The sequence below is a fragment of the Teleopsis dalmanni genome, chromosome 2, assembly GCF_002237135.1.
Source record: "Teleopsis dalmanni isolate 2A chromosome 2, ASM223713v2, whole genome shotgun sequence".
NCBI classification, from domain to species: Eukaryota; Metazoa; Arthropoda; class Insecta; order Diptera; family Diopsidae; genus Teleopsis; species Teleopsis dalmanni.
In genome coordinates this window covers 156,016,125-156,036,662 of record NC_051847.1, presented here as the reverse complement: position 1 = coordinate 156,036,662, position 20,538 = coordinate 156,016,125, and the positions used below count along the sequence as shown (strand labels likewise).

At 28.8% G+C, this 20,538-nt stretch overlaps 1 protein-coding gene across 1 annotated transcript in view; it reads left to right on the top strand.

The window, feature by feature from the left end:
- Positions 1–18,946, top strand: part of LOC119676000 (zwei Ig domain protein zig-8) — a 336,138-nt gene extending 317,192 nt beyond the window's left edge. Inside the window, exons 5-7 of the mRNA XM_038087221.1 lie at positions 5,654–5,862; positions 9,693–9,798; positions 18,816–18,946. Coding sequence (XP_037943149.1) covers positions 5,654–5,862; positions 9,693–9,798; positions 18,816–18,928 — 428 coding nt within the window. The 3' untranslated portion in view covers positions 18,929–18,946. The remainder of the gene's footprint in view (positions 1–5,653; positions 5,863–9,692; positions 9,799–18,815) is intronic.
- The last annotated feature ends 1,592 nt before the right edge of the window (positions 18,947–20,538 follow it).

Below are 20,538 nucleotides of genomic sequence, written 5' to 3'. Positions count from 1 at the left end.
CCGTAATATTGTCGATGGAAAAAGAAGGAAAAAATAGTCAAAGAGAAATTGAATCAGAGTAAGAATTCAATCTATTTAAGTTGTCCAAAATGGTAGCGGGGATATGGATGCATAAAAAAGTTATAACGAATGAAACCAATCTTTTGTGCTTAAATTCGACATTAGCCCAAATACACAAATTGCGGCTTGGCATACGAATTGTTAGTACGCTTTTGTGTGCTCAACTATTGAATTCGTTTATTCATTCATTGAGGCCTGAATATTCTGGTACCTGTTCGAAGTGTTATACATATATATATGTATATACAGTTATATGTATTTGATTGTATGTATAAAGACACGAGTAGCAGTAAATCGTATTGTCGATTTAACAGGCCTTTTGCTTTTACACTATGCCGAGCATACAAATTAGCTCATGCGGAAATCTATGTTGGGTGTGAATTTTAACACAAAATGTAAATACGCCAATCGAAGGACGGGCCATAGGCCTTGTATTGTGCTCAACGGATATTCAATTTGTGAGAAATATTGTTAGTATTAATGATATCTTTTTTTGTATATTTGGTTTACTTTTTTCGTTTTGAATAAGTAAACAATCATAATAGCACAAAAAATCGTTAACTTAATATGCCTGGGCTTTGTGACTTTACGACTTTAACTATTTGCTTAGATTAAATTTGAATGATTCATGAAATTCATTAAAAAATCAATGAAAACTTATTTTATTATATTTGAATTTTAATAAAATTAAATCTTCTTTTTTATGATTAATAAAAATCTCATTTTTTGAAGTCCTTTTAATATATTTATAGTAAGATAGAAACAAATTAGAACAAGTGTAATATTTAGTTTTGGTTTTACTGAAAAATAAGGCTTCACTTTGATGATTTTATTAACATAAATTATAGTTACAGTTAATTTTAATATATAATTTATTCTATTTACCTAAGAAAATACATTTATAGTAAGTTTAACTAATACAGCTTTGATAAACTTTATGAGTTCATACAAATATAACACAGCAAGTGAATTTGTTAATATACTTGTGCAAAGTTACATAGAGGAGACGATTCAATAAATATATCACGACCCTAGAAGCCAATAATGAAGGGTCCATGAATATCGGATTCGCACCGTTCTGCGTAAATGCACATCCCCGGGTCACTCTATACACATAGTCCATTGTGATATGAAGCTATTTCTGTACAAACTCAAATTTATTAAGGAACTACTATCAACTCATAAGACGTATTTTATGTTAAACGTTCATGGTCATGTTCGTATTGAGTCTTTTCCGAATTATTGCATTTGATAGTTGGGAGGTTTCTGCAGAATCCCACGCTTCATACTGACTTATTTATGTATTCCTCAAAAACTTCATGATTTTTCGATGACTGATCTAAGATCTGCGCGCATTAAAATGGGTTCTGCCTCTTCAGAGTTGTTGCTATAATCCAAATAAAAGGATAGGAAAGAGTAGAGTTTGGTGTTAATAGAAAATTTTCAACATCTAATTGCTTTACATTAAAATTTTTAATATATTACAGTTTCTTATAAAAACTGTATGATATATGAATATTAATAACGCAGATAATAGCAATGGTCATATTCTCAGATAGTTTGAGCTTTATAAAACAAGTACCTACCAGGATTAAAAATCTCAAATTATAACTGTATAGTATCCAGGCATATGTACATCTATATTTGAGCTTATGAGTGTCTCTTTTTCTAATTCCCTTAACAATATATGCAACATCAAATGGTCAAATGTTGTATTCATCAAAGTGCGCGACTGATTCTAATATGCCTACCATTCTGCGCATAATTACTAGAAATACAAAATCAAAATGAGCTGATGTTTTCATCGATACGAATCTTAGGCTAATTGAGCAGCTTTTACTCCACCTGCACACCTGTTTTCGTATGTTCTTTTATTTAATTTTCAAAATCTCTTTCGTCTTTTTCGTGACTGATTTTTGGTCGAGATTTTACTATATGGTATTTTACTTTTTACTATAGTTTGATTAAACTATACTCGCTTAGTACAATAGCTGACAACTGTCACTGTAGTTCAATTGCAGAAAATACAGTATCTGTATATTGAATTTTTAATCTACTATAGCTTAATTGTGGGCGACAGTACTTAAGTAATACATTTGCTCAATTCCATTGTTTATTTATCTAGTTACTATAGCTATATCTTCTGCTCAATAAGTACTCGGATTTTGTTAAATACTCCTTAATTAATAGATGTTTTTCAAAAATTTTTTTTGTTATGTTGGTACACCATTTCTTGACATATGGCACAGCTTTGAGCGCCATCTGTCAATTAGTTTGTTTACAGCAGATGTTGATGGGAGACTACCTCAAGTGCATTTAGCGATTTTTACTATGAAAAATTCAGTTGAACAACGAGTTTGTTTGAAATTTTGTGTTTTGAACGAAGTTTTATGTGTTGAAACATTGAAAATGGTACAGAAAGCCTAAGGGGACTCTTCTATATCTCGAACACAGGCATAAGAGTGGTATTAATCATCCAAAGAGGGTCCATCGCACACGGCTCTTGTTGTACGCGATTTTTTGACCAAACACGGCACCACTGTCATCGCTCAGGTACCATGTACCATATTCGCCAGATCTAGATCGGTGCAACTTTTTCCTGTTCCCGAAACTCAAATTGCCCCTTCGTGGTAAGCGTTTTAAGTCGATTGAATCGGTAAAAGAGAATTCGCTGAGAATTCGCTTTTTGAGCAGAAGGTAGTTAGCTAGCTACAACAGCTTAATCGCGAATCGTATATTACATACGCCATATATTATTGTTATATCAATGGGATTTATACATGAGAAAGACATTTTCTGAAGTCATATTGGGTAAGCTTAAGAGTCATATTGGGTCAAATGTGCGTAGTTATTAGCACTTACTCTTATGTTTCCGAAAGCTAATTGTAAATCTATTGGAGATACATTTTTCTCTAAACTTCTAAGAGTATTCAAAGGATTCATATATAAAATATATTTCATAACATATGTTGCAGTTCGGTTTATATATATAGTAATATTCATTTTCATGGAAAATGCGAGACATATTAAATTATAATTAACATCTAATTTTATTCGAATTATTTCCTTTCAAACTCGAAAGGAAGTTTCCACAAAAACGAGTTCAGAATGAATTTAAACACTTTTAAGTCAGAGATATTTAATGCATAAAATTGGCAAATGTTCTCACGTACTTCAAACTTACTAAAAATTAAATATTAAAAGGAACCTACGAAATCAAAATTTGGAGGAGAGAAAAAAATCAAAACACGGGTTCTCGTCGTATCAAATGTGGCATTCAAAACCGTTCCAGCAAACTGAAGCCAAAACCAAAATTTTAAAACTTATGTGCTAAATTCCAAAAAAAAAAAATGAAATAAAAAAAAATATGTTATGAGAGAAAATAATGATAATAAAATGAAAACCAAAAGCGAAATGCATGAAGTATCTATCGACACATACCGACATGTCCTTGCTGAAATTGTGTGCGCATTTCCGCATGCGAACTAAAATGGCGTACGTGATGTTGTCGATATTTTAAGGTGGCGTAAGGATTTGAATTTTGAAATGTAACACTTCAATGGCGCAAATAAAAAATGAAAGGAGATAAAATACTTAAAGAGGAAATGGGAGAAAATAAAAGAAATTGTAATAAAGAAATTGCTTAAACCAAATGTGATTCTTAGCTAAACTTGTTCTACAAGGTGTGAATACTTACGTGTCGTACGTGCCGTTCTTTGCTGCACGTCACTAATTTATATCATTATTAAATATGCAATCGGCATATGTGTACTTATAAATATAAAATGAAAAATAAAATTAAATACAGAAGTACACCTTTACGAAGAGGAAGTATTCTCTGTTACTGACAAAAATAAATAAGTGATCTCTTGCGTATCAAATATTGACAATGAGATTTTTCTTAGAGGATCCTCGAACAATATGGACTTCCTTTATATAAAAAAACAAACTTATCGTCATTGACAAATTAAATGCTAATTTTAGATTTTCTTACTTATAGTCCAAAATTTTGTTAATGGTTGATTTTGATTTTAGTTTTAGTTGCCACAGAAGTTGGACTTCTGTTACAGCAGCGCATAAACGACATACCATACATTCAGATATAAGACTCTGGAAAAAGGTTTCTAAGTTTATTGGTTGATTAATGAAAAATTGTATTGATCAGGACTTTTTCCTATAAAATACAGAAATAAGCACTGATGTACATTTTTGAATTAAATGATTTTAGTTGAATTTTGAATTAAATTCAAAAATCCCTCATTAAGTAGGACTCTGCATAAGCCCTTCTTCTTCTTAGACTGCCTGCTCACTTTAAGTGCCAGCGGTCGCATTTATTAACATTAAACTTATTTCCACATAATTTTCAACTTAAATCTTCAATACTACAAATTTTTATTTATTCCGCTTCATTATTTTACTTTAAATTACAATCTACACGGTATTTAAAAAGCTTTTCACGATATGTTATTTACTCGATAGTAAATCAGTGTAAAGATGTATCGATCACGCAGAGTGTATCAATTCTCCAATAGTTCGATGTCCTGTCTAAGTGCGGATATTCCTTAACTATGACAATTGTTTCCGCTCAAAACCTCTGTGACCTTCTATACGACTTTGAAGTATAAATTCAAAGCCAAGTATAAGTTTAAGTATAAGTAGAAGTCGTACTAAGGTGCACGTATTATGTGCTATTTTTCTTTTTTCATGATTTTGAGCAGTTCTCTTTCTTACTGCATTCTTCTAAGCACTTCTTCATTGGGAACTCTATGAGTTCAAGGTATTTTTAATAGACGGCGAAAACACCACATTTCAAAAGCATCCAATTTATTAATTGTGGTTGTTTTAAGAATCTAAGATTCTACTTACTCTATAGAGTAAGACTGACCATACGTAACATTTTATATATATATATATTCCAAGCAACAGACTAAGGATGTGTGCGAGCTAGGCTAAGTTGATGCTAAACCAAATGGGAGATTTTTTGGGATTTTTTGCACTGCACACATTTAGCCATTTATCAACACGTATCGACACATCACTACGTTATCGGCACAACTTAGAATTTCCCTCATTTAGAACGCAACTTAGCCTAACTCGCACACGTCCTAAATTCTGGATTATTCAATATTTTTTTGTATCGCATAAAACTACTTCCAGTCATTTTAATTCTACATTTGATTTCTTGATCTGGGTACCAAAGCTCATTCAAAGAACATCCCAGATACTTAATTTTTGAATTTTTTATTTTCTTCATTTTCAAAAGAGATTCTGAATTGTATTGCATTGATTATATTGTACGTTGCAGAGCGAAGGACCTAGTAGTTCAGTTCCTTATTCTTAGCTAATTTTAAAATTAATTTTAGTGTTACCTTATAAATAAGTAAGGGAATATATTGTACGTCAAGTCTTAATAGAGCTACACCAAGCCTTAATATAGCTAAATTGAATAAATTGCTAATATACCTATTCATATAAATATTTATCAATATTGTATTGTTTATATAATGTTATCCTAATATTATAATACTTTAATATTATTTTAACGTTAATAGTGACAACATACTATATATGTATCTTTTGTTTTATATTTTAGTTCCACGTACTGAAATACTTGGAGACCCTGATCGATATGTTAAAGCTGGCAGTAATGTTATACTACGTTGTATTGTACGTGGTGCTTTGGAGCCACCAACATTTATCATGTGGTATCATGGATCCGAGCAATTAGCGGCAGATTCGCGTAGACATCGAACACAGATTGATCGGAATTTGCCTGAAGAGGAAGGCGATGCTCATAGCACGGTAAATATTAAGATTTGCGCATATATACATTATTGTGTTAAAATATTATGCTATGCAAACTAGACTTTATTAAGAACTGAATTGATATTGTATTGTATACATGTTTTATTTTAAATTGAAACACTAATAGCAACCCTATTAGAAAATAAAGCTCAGAGGGTTCAGAGGTGCTTTAGGTGTAAAGTTCTGAGTTCTGAAATCTCTTTAGAGCTGCAGAAACAAAATTACATTAAGCCAAATTTTTAATTTAAAGTTTTATTTTTCATGACAAAAAAAACCTGTCTTCGAATGCCAAATGATAATAATATTTTTAATTTTTTTTTATATTGTTTAATAATAATCTCAACACTGTCGAAACAAAAAAAGTTTAAAAAAATAAATGGTATTTATTTTCACCTTTTATACTTTTAACCATAAATTAAACTGAAAAATGTGAAATTAATTAATTTAAGAATTTTAATTTTAAATATATTACCCACTTGCACAAAGTTCAGAACATTTTCATCTCTCTTGAAACATGCAAATAACGAAATTATTTAATTACACTTAAAAGAATGAGGAAGGAATTGCTGCAATTCCTCTCAATGAAATTGTCATCTGTAAATTGAAATATTACCTCGACCATCACTCCTCGTGCATTGTTCGAATAAATAAAATATTTGCATATCTTTTATCCTGTTATCCTTCCCTTTTGCTGTACTTAACCGAACATATTAAGACAAAACTTAATGCATATGTGCTACCAATTTCTGAACTGACAGTCTGTGTAAATATATTTTAATGGTCATCCTTAAAACAACTAAAAGTACATAAATAATAAAAGTCGGAGACACACAATATCACTGAAATAACATAAGCACTCCTGATATATTGCAGTGTAGTGTATTCAGTAGCAAAATAAATTAAATGTCAATTTTATATATTGAGGATATAGAAAAAATTGAATATATGTAAAATGACATGAGATAATATTAAACAAATAGAAAAAATCCAATGCTTGGTATCAATTCAACACAACAAACGTAAAGCAAGCAATTGTAAAACGTGAGCAAATCCTGTGACTTGATTTGTTTTCACTGGCAGCAGATCCTTCATTGTAGACAATGCTTTACTGCTTTACTTCTGTCAGTGTATTAGTGCATGGCTCCTGTAGTTGTTGTTGTTTTTATGTCTTAGTACTTCTGTACTTGACGTAGTTGTCATTGTGTCATTGTCACTATTGTCACAGTTGTCACTTTATTCAAGTGAAGCTGAACTCATCGGTGTATGTGTTTTAGTACACTGTAAAAAAATATGTTAGAAAGCAAATAATAAATGTATATTTTTCATAAAATGTCTAATTAAAAGTTTTCAAAATAATTGATATGGATTTTTTTAGTAGTGATACATGATAAAGTGCAACATTAGTTTGAATGATAAAATCTCAAATCTTGGAAATAAGTTTTCATTTTAATTGAAGAGAAAAATACAAGACAATACCTTTGTAGTTTTGCGAACTTCTTTGCCAAATGCAATGAAAAATATATATATTTCATTTTTAATTAATCAAAGTACCATGTAACTGGAGAAAAGCAAATGAAACTAAATCGTATATGAAATATACAATAAAGGAAAATCCTAAATATACTTTTAAGTATGTAGGGTTCTAAAAATTCAAATATCAGAATTTTGTTTTTATTTGAACATATATTTACTACACAACAATTGAAGTTACTAGGTACAGATTTAAGGCAGAAACTCAGTCCAGTTTAAAAGCAGAAATTGGTAAGATAAATCAACTTATGGATATAACTCTCATATGGGTTACCAGTGTTGGCATTATTGAAGTAAATTAATAAGCAAACAGTTTCCTTAGAGACTGTTAAGAGGTACACCTATATTCACTTTAATCAGTTCGTTGGTAATAGGTTGAACTAGCAAACAAAAAGAATTCCCGGTCATGGGAACATTGAAAAGAAAACAAAAACAGAAAGATTACCTAAAGACCGTTAAGACAGGTACCTATCTCCACTTACTGCAGCAAACATATAATAGATTGAAGTCACTTACAATATGAAAAACATACTGGTCAACCTAACATTCATACAAAAGTACAAAGCACCAAGTTCATACTGGTTGTAATTCTAATTGTAGTTCTTTTAGATCACTGATACTCATATGTAGCGAAGTAGAAATACTACGGTTTTGATTCAGCACTTATTTTAAAAATTACTGATGTAGAGATAACCACACTTTCTTTTTCCATCTTGCTTTGTCTAACCACAGTGCCCAGCCCAGTCACAAAAGATTGTTAGAAAAGTACTTCTGGTTCATCAGTAAAAAAAGACTTAAAATATATAAACTAAACCGAATGGATTTAGCTTATCTATCGAAGATTCTGGCGAATGTGATATTTATTTATCAAATAACTGCTAATTATGTTAACCGAAAGTACCATATATCTGCTGATCAACCATTATAACTAACCAACTAAACATCACGATTTGGTTGGTTATCCTACTTAAATTTGATTTTAACATTAATATGACTATTTTAACAGAATCTGTGGTATTTAATAAAGAAATTTGGAACAGTAATGAGCTGCAACAACAAAAATTATTTTTATTTTAATTCATTGAATTTTTGTCTGATTATACAGCTGTGCGAACATAAAAGTTAAATACAGGTTTTGGTCAGTTGGTTTAGAAGCGCTGACTCGGAGCTTCAAATTTGGCAGCGCACGATCCCTGGTACTTGCAGTCGGTATCATGAGTAACTGAATACAGTGAAGCATTGCCAAGAATGTAATTTTACAACTTACCAACCTTTTTTGTTTGCTTGAGCTAGATTATTATCTGATTCATAAAATGGAAAGTATTTGAATAGAAAAAACCCTTTTTAGGTGTGATAGAAAGCAAATTCTTTTGATATCTTATAAAAAGTTGCTAAGAATTATACCCGATTGTAAACTCGCGGTCAAGCACAGAACCCATTTTATTGTAACGAAAAGAGGGGTGGGATGTAACTTTTTCATAATATTTAAAACATAAATCGTGCTCCCAGTGCATCGTTATATTGAAAATATTTTAATAAGATAACTAAATACTATATCAATTAATAACTAATAAATATTAATACTACTACTATTTATTATAAATAGTAGTTAAAAAGTATTACTAGTATTATTAAAATTTTTGTGCGATTGCTTGTCAAAAAGAACTGTTAAAGTAATGAAATACTAAAGTGGTCTACTTTCCTTCTTTTATGAAAAAAATTTTCAAGCGGAATTTACTATTAAAAATGTTACTCATACGCTATGTTGGTTTTTGAGGTGTTGATATTACTACAGAAAATACTTTGTTTATGAATTAGTATTACATATTCAAACATTGACACTAATTAAATTTTTTTTGTAGAATAATGCTAAATATATTTCAATACTTCAATATTTCAATATTTTTTCGATGTAATATTACGTTTTCTTAGCATCTAATTTGTGTGTAGTATATTTATTCCAATGTCAAGTTTTATGATAACCAGAAATCTCTACAGTTAAGAAGGTTAAGCCACTCTTTGATTGTTCGACTGTGGATTTTTTTCAGTGTATCTGAAATTTATTCAAGTGATAATATTTATGTTTCGATTTAGTGTAAGCACACTCCTGTCTAATGATAATAAACTTAAACTGTAAAACTTGTCACTAAAACTACGTAAAACATTTGTAATGTAGTGTGAGGTATTTGTACTAACATATTTTTCCCTCTTTATCTCTCTTTTCATATTGCTTTCTCAATTCAACAAACTGGATACTCGCTGTACTGGCATCTTTTGTATTCACTGGGCAAATTCAGATCGGCTCATTAATCATTGAATCAGCGAAAAAACGTGATACTGGGAATTACACATGTAGCCCGTCAAATAGCCCCAGTGTGACTGTGACGCTGAACATTATAAATGGTGAGTTTAGTATAAGTACAGCTAGAGATACAAATACATTTATAGTGAGATATTTGCACATCAGTTTACATAGAAACACATTTGTATTGTTTGTTCTGTGCTATTGTAAGCTGAGCTGTGCAGTAACTTAACAAATGTTCGAATGGCATTAAAGTCAATTTTAATCTTGCTTAATAAAATTTTATCATCGCCTGGTACATGATGTCCTTGCAAGCAAAACGCTACTGAGGATGTCGGTTATAATCTTTGTACTACTACAAAAGTGCTATAAAAACATAAGATACTTTGTTGTGTGATGTTTTTTTTTGTCAATTTACATTTGCTGTGCATACGAGATGCGATTTGTAAACTTGACGACGTGATTCCAGTTGGGTTTACAAGCTTGTGTTAAACAATTTTTTAATTTGTGAATTCCCCTTTATGGGTTTTAAGTTATAAAGTATTCATAAGCAAAGACGATACTAAATTTTATTTTGCAATGTATTGAAGTATTTAATTTTAAGTAAGTAAGATGCACCAGGATATGCGTTAAAGTAAAATAAATGCTTGATTGACATTGAAAGACTTGGACCATTTGTTGAGGTATTATTTGCTTTGATGCTTTTTTGGCAAATTAAGGATGAATACTTTTAGCCATCATACATTAATATCTGATGGTAACCTGTAAGCAAAGTGGACTTTCAATGACCTATTTTGAAACTCATAAAACTCATTTTATTGTATTCTTATAAACAAAATAAAATTAATAAGGCGTTAAAACAGAAATATACAAAACCTATATATCACATTATTAAATCCTTCATTATCTCAAAGACTTAAAAATAAATATTATATTGATTAAACATTAAATTTATCAATATTCCTTCTCAATGAGTCACTTTTTAATATGTAAGACCACTCTTTCTATATACAATATATTTAAAATATTATTTTTATTAAAATTATGTTAATATTTTTAGAATTTCTATGTACACTTCCGGCGGTTCATTACGTTGCAACTCGACAGCTCCACGATATCATAAAATTTCGAAAATGTTGAATTTTATCACATTGAAGAAAGCCCGCCTGTTCCTCTTAGATGGGAATATTTTGTTGCTTAGGGCAGGAAAGGGGATTAGTAAACATTTGAGCTGAAATTACGAATTTGTTTGCATGCAGCATAATAATTATGAATTTCCTTTATCCTTATAGATAAGTTCAGAAATTTCGCTGTCGTATGGTTGGATGAGTGGTGAAGTAGTAACGATAAAGGAACAAGGCAGCAATATTTGAAATGAGTTGAGAAAATATTTGCACTTGTCAAAAGCGGATTAATTAAAAGGAGGAAAAACTGAAGAAAACATACAAAATAGATTAAAAATGTCAATTTTTTGCTTGTTTGGAAAATAACAATTTGAATGTCAAGTTGCTTTCGGGAATATAAAAGAATTTAAATTAAAAATGCTTCAAAGCAGATGATATGGTTTATTTAATTTCAAAAAATCGAAATTGTTGATAAAGTGCGTCTTTTCAGATTTTCAAGAAAATCAAATAATATGACAATCATTTTTTATATATATAGGAAAGGAGTTTCTCGAAACTAAGTTTATATGTTCAAAAAAAAAATTCCTGTCATCCCTCTTTTAATTTTTATTAAAAAATCGTATAACTAACTTTTATAAACTCTCATATTAAATTAAAATGCATACCAATAAACAATCTGTCAAAAAAAGAAATATTTACTGATAAGGTATCAAAGAAATACATTTCTAAAAACTTATTTTTTGAACGCCAAACCCGGGCATTCACAAAGGAAGTGTTTAATTGTTTTTTTTCCTGCATGTTTCCGCAACTTCTGCAGTGAGGATTAAAAGGAATGCATAGTTTCTTTTGCGTGGATTCTATATACACCAATGACCAGAAGGAACTGCCCTAAGTCTTGCAGTGTTCACAAGATTCCTCTCTATAAGTTGCTATAACTTAGTTTTATTGTAGGTGGGCCATGGTCTAAGATATTCATATAAGAGTAGCATGAAATTTGGTTCCTTCTGGTTCAGATTTAGTTATAGCTGTACTATATAATAATAGTACATAGCCGATTCAGACAAATAAGTTCATTTATTGTTTTGGTATATAGACTTTAGGCATAAAACTTAAGCATAATTAAATATCTCAAATATACTCACAATAGAAAAGGAGGTTGAGTTTTGTGTATGGCCCGTATATAAACCGTTGACTGAGGGCCAAGTTTTCTTAGATAAACTTATTCTTTTTAATACATTGTTTCGCTTTTCAATTAGAATTGAGGTATCTGTTATAGAAGATAATATTTGTAGTAAGAATTACGTCGATGGGTTCAGATTTTAGAAGAGCTGTTTTAGTCTTGTAAAACAGTTTTACGTTTGTTAAGTCTGAAGTTGTACTTCAGATTAAACCTATTCTATGAAAAATTTTTCCATTTGTTAATTTTTTTCCCGCAAATTTGATATTTTGATATATTTATCTAAAAACAAAATTATTTTTCAACAAATTTCTTTAAAATTTTATAATATATCCGTTTTTCTGCCTTTAGATGTAGTTTAAGTATATGCATAGTCTTTTTTATTGTGTTTTGTTTTGATTTATTAATAATATATGTTTTCAACATTAATCGATATAAATAGAAAGCAATAGGTTCTGACGTTCCCCTGTTTAAATTCGGACATGAAAGGAGTAATGCAGTTTACAATTTAATGAACTTTTTGTTATGTTTGTATTATCCATTCTAATTGGTGATAAATCACTATTAGGATTTTGTGCCCTACACAATTATCCATGTATATTATCCTGCATATTATAATATCCTTACGGTTTGTAAGGATACAACCAAAGTAAGTCGCCAGTGCTAGACTGGAATCGATAAAGTAGTCAAAAAAGAGGAAGTCCAAAAACATCATGGAGACGAACGGTACATATAATACCGAGACTTGCGATCCAAGGAAATCGTGAAATAAATTAAAAGTTAAAAAAGTAATCACAATCGTACGAGATGGAAAGGCGTCTCTGAGCCCTTATGCTCATCGAAGAGATAAAGGAAGTAATAACAACAATACTCTGCACGGATTATCTACATTTGTATTTATCTCATTTCACATAATCAAAGACATAGGCTTTACGGCGAAATTTACTCTAGTCTTCATGTACATTTATATGGATAATTTATTCCCGAAAGCAGATTACAAAAAAATATCGATTTCTAGTTTCGGAAAAAATAAAGTGAGTAGAAACTCATTATATGCAAACGTAAACTTTTCTTTTTGAAATCAATTAGTTTATCAAAAATTAGTTTAAAGTATGCAAACCGTAAATTGTTTGCGTTAATTGAAATCATTAGCAGGATATTCACATTTCGGATGAAATATACTTTGAACTAATTTCCACTGAAATTAAATTCCACTCTGAAGCTACAAGGCTAAGTAGAAATTATAAACACATTTTGAAACAAAATATTTACTATTACTAAATAAGCGTTAAATTAAATAAACTCTGCATGTTTTGTGTATCTTTGCTGAATGGCAAAACTTCCTCTGCTTTCCGCACAGAGTCACGCGGTTGCGACATAAATTATGCGCTACAAAATTCAGACTAAAATTTAATAAAACTGACACAAGTCAAAATGTGGGAAAACGTTTCAATGCGCAATCAAAAAATCAAACAGCATCTTCTGTTTATTTTATCAAGAGTCGTGATGACTTTTGAAGAGTTGCCACCCATTATGAGCTTCATTAATGGCCCCAACCGAATTCAACTCAACTCATCTCATCTCAACCTTTTCACACTTTGCTATTTCATTTAGTTTAGTTTATTTTATTTGAGTTTAGTTAAGTTAGTTGCCTTCGTATGTTTTTTAGCGGATGAAGCTGCCAATTGAGGCGTAAAGACTAAAGAAGGTCGCTCAAGTCTGCCAGAAGCGAACACAGTCAATATGTCTAAATGAATCACGTATCTGTGCAATGCCAGCGAAAGTATCTGTAAGTGTGGCTATACAGTGCTCAAAGCGCTGTGAATTGCAAGGAAGACGGAAAGCTTCTGTAATGAAATAAAAAAATAGCTTCGCTATTGAAGTAGATTTTCCATTTCATTTGAAACAAAATTTTTTCTAATTAAAGGTAATTGTTGGAAAAATATCACATCGCAAAGTAAAGTCAAGCAAACCTCTCTCTGAAAACTTTTAAATGCAACTACTTTCAACGAAAAGTGGAAAGTAGAAAGTTTTTACTTTCATTACAAAATGAAAGATTTTTTTTAAAAAGTTTACAAAACAGAGAAAAAATTTCAAAAGTTATTAAATAACACATTTCGAAAACTATTGCAGTTAATTAGAGATGGGATTTATACAAAGTCAGACAAAGGCTTTGTTTTAAGTTTTGTTCCATTTTTATAGAGGAAGAAAGTTTTAAATAATTACACAATTTTTATATATTGTTTGTGATTATTTTTTAAAGAGGTCAAAGACGAAGGAAATACTTGATATATGCCAAGTGTAAAATGCATACAAGATGGACGTAACTATCTCAAGTATATTTCTAATGTGATTATATATATATAAAAGTTGATAGTTTTTTTTAGAAAAGCTTTAGAAACAGATTTTCGATTAAGAATACATTTAATACAGTTTATAGAATTATATTGTATATCTATATCTATATCTATATTATATATCTATATTGTACAATGTACAATATTAACTAAAATATATGAATAATATTAATTTTTTAGACGAAACTGTTGCTTATGATGAATAGAAACTATTTAAGAGTTACAACTATTAGAATAGAATTAAAAAGGCAACAACAAAATTTTTTCTTAATTTATTAAAATTTAGTCGACCATACAGTTCAGGCAAGTTCTTGTGGGTCTTGATCACCCACTAAATAGCATTTTGAGATTTAACAAAGATTCTAGGCAGTTTTAAACCATAAATTTTCCTCTATATACGGACTAGTGGGTTTAAGTGGTAACCTTTGGGATCGCCAGTATAACCTAATACAATATAGTTCGTATGTATTTTGTGGCCAAAACTGCACAAACTTTCAATGCTTGGAACTTCAGCAGTAATTGGCAATACTCGAAACAGCATTGTATAGTTAGCCAAATCTGAATAAATAAACAAAAATTTTTGTTGTTGCTTTTTTAATTTTATTCGATACCATCCAGAATATATGAAGTTTTAAATAACAGATTGATCTATGTCGCTAAAACAGTGCCGCCAAATTAGAATTTACTAGAATTTACTAGACTAGAATTTACTTTCCTTTGTTTGTTTAGAGTTTACTTATTTCATTTATTTAATATTAAAATGTGATTATCGAAAACTTAAAAAAAAGGCTTTAAATAATTGTTGTGTTTATTTTTATTGAAGCCTTTTCCTATATTATGTCATTAACATTTCAGTGTTTTTTGACTTCTTCATCAGAGCGGTATTATTGAAACAACTGAAAAAAGCTTCAAAACATTGTAAATATTACATAAAAAATCTAGTCTTTAAAAACAAATAAAAAACATAATAAATAGTTCTTGATTTTAAAGGTTTATGATAGCCTTTAAATCATAACTGATATTTACTTTTTTAGTAAGCATAACGTGCCCTATAATGAAAACGTGCCCCACAGAAGTCGTAGCAATGCTTACTGGACTCACTCCATCACACTTAACGGTTAAAAGGAATGAGATCAGTGTCGTACTAAGGCTTCATTGTCTATGTAATCTTAATGAGAGCAATTTAACACGGCACACAAAGATTCTGAATAAAATCTGGTTTTCTCCGTGCCTTAAGGTCTTTGATAAGATGAATAGAAGATTGGTTTTCTCCAGGGAATTCGAAATGGTAATCAATGACTGATCAACTTGGAAAAATAACGAAATCATATTAAAATAGGACTCACACTAATGGGTCCAAAATGGTAGATGGAAGTACAGGAGCAGGAATTATAGGACCGAAATACCGCAAAGCAATCGCAATGGGAAAAACTGCTTTTATTTTTTAGGCAGAGCTCCATTCTTTAGAGAAACTCTTTGTGCGAATATAAAAAATTGGATGAATTTCTTTATATTTCAATTAATACAGTTAAATAATATAATATATATAACATAATATAAGTTATTATTTCCATTAATCAAAACTACTGGACCTCAATTTAGCATTAAAAAAATATGTTAAATAAATTATTACAAAAATTGAGCAACTATGGTCGTAATGTATTCTTACATATCTATTTGTTACTAATTATTTTCCAAACACGCAATTTTTAATATTTTTAATTATTGGTTAACAATTTGTAAAACACTAACCACTGCGTGTAATGGAATATTTGCTTAAAATAATATTTTTCCTGTATTCGTTTAATAAAGTAGAATAATTTTAAAAGCTTTACATAGCTATTCATAATTTATTTCTATTTTAACCAAAATTATGCATTTCATTAAAAACATATCGATTTTAATGTTGCCATAGAGCAAACGTTTAGAAGGTTCATTTATTATTTATTTGTTCTAATTGATAAGAGCATTTGCATATATAATGAATGCAAAATTATAGTTTACTTCAGAATTGCATAAAATAATAAAATTTCATAAAATTGCAAGCAATTTAAATAAATTTTCATGCTATGCACGCCATCATGCCAGACCATATACGAGTATAATATATATATTGCACTGAGATATCCTCATTCATCCTTACATCAGGGATTTTGTTGTTGCGTTATTTGTAAAATAAATATATATAGGAGCATATATTTTGATAAATTTTGCGGATGAATGATATCGTTTATTTATATTTGAATTTAAATGTAAATAATATATACAAGACTTGTATTAATTTACGTATAGAATTACGTCGACACAATTCGAATTCAAAAAAATATTTTAAAGTTGATAAATATTTTTTAAATATCACTATCAAAATATAGTGATTATATTAAATATTATATTTAACTAATTTGATGGAATTATTGAAAAATATAAATGGAGATAACTTGAAATATTTTATATTCTAGTATTTATGAAGTTTGCTGTACTGATATTGAATTTATTGTAAAGCAAATTTCATAATATATACAAAAGATGAAAAAATATGATGATGTGATCAGCTGTATAAACAAATGATTAAAATCTCATTATAAAGTAAGAAAATATTAGTGGATCTATGTGCTCAAGAATTAATAAATTACATACTTCTTCATACTTTTCCGTATTAGCTAGACTTTTTAGCCTCTTAAATTATAAAAGCAATTAGAATGGACATACTAAAACCTTAGAAAAATATAAATAAAGGTCTATGATTTGTTGCTCTGTTCTTACAATATTATTTGATTCAACCTAACTCAACTTAACTTTCAGATAATATTAGTACACATTCGTTCTAGTTTTTCTTGGCCCAGAAAAAACTATTCAGTCTTTCTTTCCGAATAGTAAAAAAAAAAATTTAATATAAGAACTGCTACATAGTCCTTCTGGTCTTTAGAATACTCAAAAGAACCTATTACCTATTATCCATGGGTGGTCTACACGTCCTCGCGTAATGTGCTCGTAAACCGACTAAGATATTGCCAACGCAAAGCGGGGATAACAAAATATGTGAATGTGAATGTACTTATAGAGTTATGTTTTAACGTTATCGGTCCTAAAGATAAGTACTCGTAATGTATAAATTCGATACTGGCCCATTATATATATGCAACTCAAAGGGCTCCAAAACTATTTAGAATTTTTAATGAAGGCGTATTAGTTTTTTAAGGGATATTTTGTGAAAATGAGGTTCTCTAAAATTTCAATTCTTTTAAAAGTTCTAACAAATTTGGTTCTACTATAATGATGAGTAATAGGATACGTCTACATAAAGTTATCGATACTCTGCGAACAGTTAGTGTTGTAAGTCCAGAAAGGAATACCTTTTCTATAACTTATTTACCTATAATATGTAATTTATATGTATAAATATGTGAATATATATAAAAATATATGAATATATATATAAATATGTATAATTATATTATAACTAGTTATATATTTTGACTTTTTTATACCTATATATGTAGTGATATTTTATATATTATATTGTCCTCAACATAACCGTCATAAATTCATAATTAAGTGAAGAAATGTGATTTTTTTTCAAAAAACATTAAAAGCTATACATACACTTTTAAACTTTTATACACTATTTTGTGTGTTTAAAATAATAAAAATTATTTTATTAAAAATATTAAATATTAAATAGATTTAATAAAAAATCTTCTGTTTTCTTATACAATTTTTCAAATTTGTGTTTACTTTGATCAATTAGTATTAAATATTTAATAAATTGTTAATTGTTAATAAGAGGTTTACTGGTAATCTAAGATTTATTAAGTTAATAAGCATAATTTTAATTACAATTATATTGTCTAATACAAGTGCCCAAGAGCAGAGCTGAGAAGACAGACAAAACCTATCATTAATTACTGTTAAATTGCTTGTAAGACATCGATTTAAGCACTTAAGAATTAGAAAGACTTTTTCAAGTGAAATACGTATTATTAATAAATATTCTTGCTTATTGTTTTTGAATAGCAAATCACAATGGCAACACCAGCATAAATTTTAAATCAGTTAAAAAAAAACAAAAGTTGCTTTAAAATTAATTACAGAAAAGCTTGGATTATTTTCCCACAATAATGTTTACTTTACCTAAATAGGCATATATTCACATATTCTCATGTATAAGTATATACACATATAAGTATGTGTAAATATGTATAAATATATGTTAGTTTATATAAGCCTATTATATGTGCAAATAAAATTTACGGTCACGTGCTCATCTATATGTAAATAACCTGTATATTATTTGCATATGTGTGCCTATTAAAACTATGCAAGTGTGCATAGAAATAAGCTTTGTTTTTTAAATTTTTATTTGATTCACACACACACACACACACACACACCTACTCACTATTACTCGTTCGTATATATTTTATTTAAATAAACGAATACAATGCGTATATTTTTTACAGGTGAATCATCTGCCTCCGCTGTCACTTCATCCGCTCCAGTAACAAAGGCGTATACAGCTTGCATTCTAGTTTTACTATGCAGTGTTATGATAATCGGGGGACATCGGACATGACAAGCTAAGATGTTAGTCAAACAAAGTCAGCAGGAAGGTTGGCAACAGCGACGGCAACAAAAGCCGAAACAGATTCAAAATGAAGAAAAGGCAGTACGAAAACACTATGGAGAGCGGCAAGCACAACAACAAAGCCAAGGAATAAAGGTGTATTGGGTTCGAATGCAGGGTTGCATTTTGTAAGTTTAAAGTTGTTTTTTTTTTATTTTTTATTTATTTTTTTTCCGTTTGAGTTTATATTTTTTGTTATTAAATTTAAAGTCAACATGTTAAATGCATAGCAAAAATTTTAATTTTAAAACATTAAAAATTAAAAAAAGGCAGCAGCCAAAGATATCTAGAAATGCTGCAGATATGCATAAAATATTCAAACGCATAAAATTTAGTTTTAAGCGCAAAAAAAAAATAATATATAAATGTAACATTTTTTAATATTAAAAATATCTATAAGATAAACTTGTATTTCCGGGCAGACAGAAAATTAAATTTAATATATGTGTTCTCAAAAAACAAGAAAAACTAAAAGAATATAAAATAATTAAATATAAAGAAAGAAATCTTACAAAATTAATATATTTCAAATTTATTTGAATAACAATTAAAAAAACATATTTAAATAAAAAACAAAAAAAATAAATTATTATTGTATAAATTTTATTAAGAATATTAGTTCGTTGTATTTTTAGTTAATAATTTAGATTAAGTAAGTAAAACACACTAACTAGAATTTAAGCATGAAATATATAAAAAAAATTACTAACGATTTTTTAACACCTACAGACGCTAAATTGGCATGAAATGTGTGTGAATTAATATTAATAATATTATTATTAATAAAAGTGTAAATAAAATACAAATTTATTATAATTATATTATTTGCATTTAAAAACAGTTCTAAAGCTATAACAGCTGTTCTCGTCTAAGAAACATATATTAAAATGCATTTAAATTTATATTTAAGCTGTATCATACTTACATAATTATATAATTATAATATGAATAAAATCAAAATTAAGAGACATATATTACCCAAAACCATTTCAAAGTATACAAACTTACCTATAACACAAACATGTATAGATATATCCTTCTGAAAATATACGTTCAGTTCAAACTTTATAATTGAATATTTAATTTATTATTTTATATTGTTATTGAAACAATTTTATAAAATTATATTACTTATATATATAATTAAATTAAATTAAAAATAACAACTTTAAAGATTTTTTACCAATTCAAAGATATAGTATTTTAAAAAACAGTTCATATTATATTTTATTAAATGCGTATACCTTTTCTACTACTTCTCTGCATAAAATTATGAAGTTATTAATATTAATAATATTATTTCATTTAAGTACTTTGTATTGTAGATATGTCGAACACAGGTTTGTTTAAAGCAGAAACAGATCGTAGTTCCTTCAAGAAGAGGTATTTACAATAAAATACCTCATCACAGCCCAGAATTTCTCTCCAGTTAAAGCAAATGTCCATTTATTTTATATTTTAAAAGCTTTTCCAGGAGATATTAAATTTTTCTTTGATCCCTTTTATATTGCATTCATACAAATTTGACATTTTTTTCATTTACCGGGAACAGAAGTTTC